Source organism: Chrysochloris asiatica, unplaced genomic scaffold (genome assembly GCF_000296735.1).
Source record: "Chrysochloris asiatica unplaced genomic scaffold, ChrAsi1.0 scaffold00166, whole genome shotgun sequence".
Taxonomy (NCBI): domain Eukaryota; kingdom Metazoa; phylum Chordata; class Mammalia; order Afrosoricida; family Chrysochloridae; genus Chrysochloris; species Chrysochloris asiatica.
In genome coordinates, this window is record NW_006408684.1 from 4,312,056 (window position 1) to 4,318,296 (window position 6,241).

The following is a 6,241-nucleotide window of genomic DNA, read 5'->3' on the forward strand; positions in this document are numbered from 1 at the left end:
TCCAGAAACAGAGGACCCTAGGACCATCAAGAGAGGAACGCACAAATAGAATGCGGAACTTTATCCAGAGAAGCAGCAGTGCCAGAGATGGAGGCAGAGATGGGGCATGGAGAGGGGGAGCGGCTGAGGACTCTAGATTCATCAACTAAGATGCCTGAGTGGGTTTTTTTGTTTGTGTGTTTTTTTGAAAAAGCTAAAGTGGATAGAGAGAAATACTTTCAACTGATGGTATATTGAGGGGACTATAATCAATGTAATGAAACAAGTTATATGAATTGTTCAATGTGAAACTAATGATATGCCCTATAAACTTTCACTCAATCAATCCACAATAAAAACCTTCAATTAAAAAAAAAAGTAACAATGTTTCAACACAGAATTTAAGACAACATTCTATACATATACAGTGATTTCAGGATACAGCACTTGCGTGGTTGATGCCAACGAAAACTGCGATACAGCGCATTACACTGGCCCACTCTCTCTTAAACTTGTGGGGTTCTCCAAGGTGACTGTCGATGCAGGGGTAGAGTAAGCCTACAACAGCTGTCAAAAAAAGAAAGCAGTATTAAAACACCAGAAGTGATTTTTATGTGGTAGTTACTTAATATGCAGACTGTTAAACAAGCTAACAAATTAATCTTAGAAGAAATACAATCAGAATGTTCCTTAGAAGCATGGACGGCAGGACTGATTTGCTTACTTTGGACACACCATCAGGAAAGACCAACTACTACAAAAGGACAACATCCTTGGTGAAAAAGTTGTAGTTAAGTGCCTAACTCATAGGGACTCTCTTTAGGATTTCTGAGGAGCAGCTGGAAGGTTTGAACCACCGACCTTGTGGCTCTCTGTCCAGTACTTATCCTATAGTGTCACACCAGGAGTCGTCATTGTTATTAAGTACCATCCAGTCAGTTCCAACCCTGCTGTTCAAGCTGACCTTGTGGTCAAGTGCTTATCCTGCGCCACACCAGGTGTCCTGGTGAAGGAGAATCAGTGGAAACAAGGGAAACACTCCTAGAACTCACCCTATGAACTAAATAGATGGTCACAGTGGCCGCAATAATGGACTGAGACACCAACAGTCCTGGAGAAGGTGTAGGCCAGCACTGTACATGGGGTCACCATGAGTGGGGACAACTTCATGGCAACTGAACAACAACTAATAAAAGACTCAGCAAGTCCTTTTACCAGAAACTTGATCTGTTATAATATTCAAATTAAGATACTGTTTGTATTCTTATTCTTTGAGAAACAAACTTTTGAAAACTTTAATAAATATCACTGATATTTAGTTTAGTGAAACATGTCCCATTAAAAAGAGAAATGAATGTAGTATGGGTTTAATTATCCAGGGTCCTAAAGGACAAAAAAAACCAACCCTGAAATGTCTGAATTAATTAACCTGCTTTTGTTTTTTAAATCAAGTGTTGTTTCCATTTAAAATGAAAAGGGAAGATTCCATGGATATCTGGAAGAGCAGATTCCACATGTTCTTCCCATCCCTTACACCACCCAGAGCTGATGCTGGGCAGAGGAAGGACACTCCCATTTGTGGAATGGAAATATGATGATGCTGTTGTTGTTAATTGCCTTGAGTTGGTTCTGACTCATATCGACCCTGTATAAGGTTTCCAAGGAACAGCTGTTGAGTTTGTACCACCAACCTTGTGGCTCAAACTGATCTTGTGGTCTAATTCTTATCCTATAGTACCACACCAGGAAATATGATAGGCTGGGTCATAAGAGACACTCCTTCCACATGCTCAGAGGGTGGGATTGGTCTTCATTTTCAAGGAACTTAAAGCAGGCACCTAGTGTGTAACAATCCTGGCATTAAGTGCTATGGGGCTGCCATGGGTTGAACTGTGTCCTCCAATATGTGTTACAAATCCTAACTGCTATACCTGTTGATGAGTCCTGGGGTGGCGCTGAATGTTAAGTGCAAGGTCAGCAGTTCAAACCCAACAGCTGCTTTTGGAAACCGTATACAGAGTTGCTATGAGTCAGAACCAACTAGAGGGCAAAGAACAGCAATGTACCTGTTGACATAATCATATTTGGGATAGGGTTTCCTTTGTCATGGTGATTCTTAAACCAACCACATTTAAGATACAAAAGAGTAGATGAGGCACAGAAAGCAGTAAAGTCAGCGGGGAGAGGCATACTTTATTAAGATGAAGGAGGCAGACTAACCTACCAGCCCAGGAACTCCAAGTCTTGTTGGCTAGAGAAGCTGACACAAGACTTTCCAGTTTGGACAGAGAGAGACCCTTCCCCTAGAGCCTGCACCTTGAATGGACTTCTAGCCTTCCAAACTGTGAGAACATCAGTGTGTTTGTTAAAGCCACCCACTTGTGGGATCTCTGCTATAGCAGCACTAAGAAACTAACACAGGGCCATGTGAGAGAAAGGAGGAGACAAAGCTTCAGATACTGCTCTGGTATTCTTTAGTGATTCCTAGGTGTGAAGCCCTTAACTGTAGAAAGAGCATTGGACCAAGAATAGCATCTCTGGCATTTAATCCCAATTTGTCCTCTTAATAGGAAATGGCTTTTAATGGTTGTTTCGTCATGTGTAAAAGCTGAGGATTACTTAACTGGAGGACGGCGAAGAAAAGACCTTTGTGGTCTAGCACAAGTTGGAAGTTGGCGAATTTTAAATACTAATAGAACACGAAGAGAATTTGGACAGGTGGGAATACAAATAAAACAGTAAAAGACATTAATGAACAAAAGGGACATGGCAAATACTGGGAATATAGATCTAAACAGGATTCGACTATGGAAAAAAGGTTAGTGGTTTGGGGCTCTTGAGCCAGGCATAGTTTCACCTTTATATGGTGGGAGGAGAGCTTCATTACAGGTTCTTGAAAGACATACAACACAGAAAAAATGAGTTTCAGTCAAATGAATGAAAGATTTTCAGTTTCATATTAGGAAGGTTTTTTTGGGGGTTTTTTGAGTTCTGAAAAATGGAACCCAAACAATTTTATAATTTTGGTAATCATAATTTAATCTTACCTTTTTAGGTTAAAAGCTAAATAGGCAAAAATGTTATTATGGAATCAATTTTCCTTATGTTCCTGACTCTATTAGTTTAAAAAAATCTGAGGAATTTGTGTTTCAGATATTCCTGGAAGCACTTCAATTATAAATATTACAGTTCAAATTAAAATATTTTTCATTTAACTCAGGGAAGAAAGCAATTGTGCCAAGTGTATGAAAATGACATTTCAAATCTAGATCAATTTCTCACAAACATTAAAACATCCATTACCTTTTAATCCATTTTTTCACAAACTTTTTGAAGTGCTTTATAATGACAGAATTCCTAAGATATATGTAGCTGTTCTTGCTAAGACACGACACAGTGCTCTATTACAAAACACATTGCTTCTTACTGTTTAAATAGTCCACTGAGACTGTGTTGTGTATACACAGCACAATGCAGACACCTGTATCACAGGGAGGCAGCACAGAGTTGCAGAGAGAGGAACTGACTCTGGAATAAAACTGAGTTTAGATAATGGCTAGGGCACTTACTAGCTGTGTCCCCTTGGACATGGTTACTTAACTTCTCAGTTTTCACATTTGTAAAATGGAGTTAGAGCCCAGTACTGTTATACAGATTAAAAGAAATAAAGCCCATACAGCCTAGCAAGCAATCAATGATTTAAGCAATAGGTAAGTGTTGGCAACAACAACAAAAAAATATAAATGTACTAGTCATAGTATACTGTAGTTACTTACATACATGTTCCAACCAGACTATGGGACACTTAAAGGAGAAGAGCTTGCAGTATTCACTTTTGTTTTCTAATTTCCAACACATCCCGGCGTTGAGCCTATCAGAGCGCTTGGCAAATGTTTGCTAAATCAAGGAATGCTGTGTAGTTAGAAAAGTATTAAGTGATCCGCTGGGCCAAGATCAATTCAGTATTTTCATAACACTACCTAAATGATAATTTAGAAATTCTACTAAAGAAAATACAGTTTTCCTGTTGGCAATTAGACTTATCTTGTGCTGTTATTCATCTTTCTGACTGATTAGGTCTACTACACTCTACCTCGTAACAAGGGGTTTACTCTTTTCTTTAAGTACATAATCTATAGAACTTTCCAGGGTGACTTGGCGTCTGGCCACAGTTCACTTGGCTATTCTTGCAAAAGGAAGTGCTGAGAAGTTGCTCCCTTGGCAACCACCTCTTGAACACATGTGACGGATTTGTTTTCAGTTATCCAGCAGCGTAGCATGTTCACTTAGGCAGCCAATAGCAACGTGGTACTTCTGCTCACCAGTTCTGCAGGCGACCAATCATGGGGCGGCTACATCTAGCTGACAGCTGCTGCACTCTAGGCAAGGTTGTCCTCAGTCTGCCCAGACACTGCTAAGAGGGACCAGAACTCATCTGCTTTGGCACAAGCCATTTCTTTAACTCCCTGCATTATCTCCATTACTGGACTTCCTCAAACTTTTGAGACGGCTATTGAGTAGATGAAACATTTGGGGGTTGGAGGTCCTCACCACCCCACTTTCCTCTACCTAAATATGAAAACTGAAGATGCTCAATTTTAATCCAGATGATTTCATCTTCACATAAACATTTCTTGAAGGTTAGTTTAAAAAAACAACAACAACAAAAACCTGATTCTCTTTTATTTCTACTAAACAAGGAGCAGTTTACTTACCAGCTGCTGTCCCACAACAGGGAGGAACCCACCAGGCAGAAGAAAAGATTGTGGCAATTACTTCTTCAGGGAAAAGAGTGACATTCCTCTGTATCTGTAGTAGGTTGAGCACCAGAGCCAGGACAACTCCAACTGAAAACAGCACAAGGCTCCTCTGCACCAAGTGATGATGCCAACTGTTAGTGTGGCTGCTGCCCGTGCTGCAGCTGTGACCACTCACACCGGAGTTCGGAGGCCTGTGTCCAGGGCTGTTCCGGACACTGGGGTCCGCCAGCACAGAGGGACTGGAAGCAGACAAACTCATCATCTCCTCTGCTTTTGCTGCCAGCCCTCCAGCGCTGGCTCTTGAGTGTTTTTTGTACCTCTTGCTGGCAGGGCAGGAACAACTCCACAAGTGGTCGTCTAATCTGGGCATCAGTGCCCACCACAATCTGAGATGAGTTTCCTAGAGGGGGTAAAAATAGAAGGGAAATGAAATCCCAGTAAATTAACTGCAAAAAGTCCAAGAAAGTCAAGGAAGGCTAAGCTTTAATTCCTTTCAGACACTGAAAACTATACTTCTATTTGTCACCAACAAATATAGTAAACATAAAAAGTTCCTTAGGGAAGTTAGTTCTGACCAATGTTCTCTACAGTATCCGACTCCCACAGCTAACTTGCTCTGTGTTACCTCATCTGTTCCTCAGCCACAAAATGAATATATATATTAAAAAAATCTACCCACATATGCCAATTGAGTGATGCATAAGTTGCTTTAAGGCATGCAGAAGCAAAGTGTTGGATAAATATAATTGTTTCTCTTAAAAGAAACGAACCCTTTAAAAACTACCCGCCTACTATGCACCCCCTACTTTATATAAACCATTAAATGCTGGCTGATTCAATTTAAAAGTTTCCAAGACACGATTTACATGTGCCACGAAACTTTGAGAACTGGCGCAATAAAAACATCCCAGCTTCTCTGCTCCGGCAAAGCCCCTCAATCAGCCTTTCCCAGAAAAACTTACCCGGATCCAATCAGAGGGTCTGACGCGAAAACCGGTGCTCAGAAAGAGCAAGAACCGTTCGCTGTTTTAACCCGGCATTTGCGCGCACGGTGGCGCTTCCCACCCGCTGGGTCGCTCCGAGTGCCCTCTCCCAAAGGTCGGGGGCCCAGAGCATCAGTGCTTCCAGGACATTCATCACCGCCCCGACCGCAAAGTTCCTCCACCGAGCTCCTAGGCGGGGGATGCGAGGTCTTCCCTGGGCTGGGACTCCACGGCCCGCGCCCCCGATCGCCTGGGCACCGCTGCCCGCCCTGTCCCGCCGTACCTGTCGGAGGGGGCCCGCCAGCGGGCTGTCCGCGACGCAGAAGGCGGGGTTGCAGAGAAGGAGTTGCTGCGACCCAGACTAGCCCCAGAATTTCCCCAGCTCCGGAGAGCGGTAAAAGGTTTATATCGCGGGCCGCAAAGCCCCCGAATCACGTTACCCGGGCGCAGCCTACCCACAACGCCGCGCCGCCGGGCCCGCGCCCGGCCCGAAGGAGGCGGAGCCTCGGCCGCCCGCCC

At 43.0% G+C, this 6,241-nt stretch overlaps 1 protein-coding gene across 1 annotated transcript in view; it reads right to left on the bottom strand.

Moving 5' to 3' along the window:
- INSIG1 (insulin induced gene 1) overlaps positions 1-5,109 on the bottom strand; it is a 26,258-nt gene extending 21,149 nt beyond the window's left edge. Inside the window, exons 1-2 of the mRNA XM_006871303.1 lie at positions 4,695-5,109; positions 422-546 (exon numbers count right to left, since the gene is read on the bottom strand). Of these exons, the coding sequence (XP_006871365.1) occupies positions 422-546; positions 4,695-5,109 (540 nt within the window). The remainder of the gene's footprint in view (positions 1-421; positions 547-4,694) is intronic.
- Positions 5,110-6,241: the final 1,132 nt, after the last annotated feature.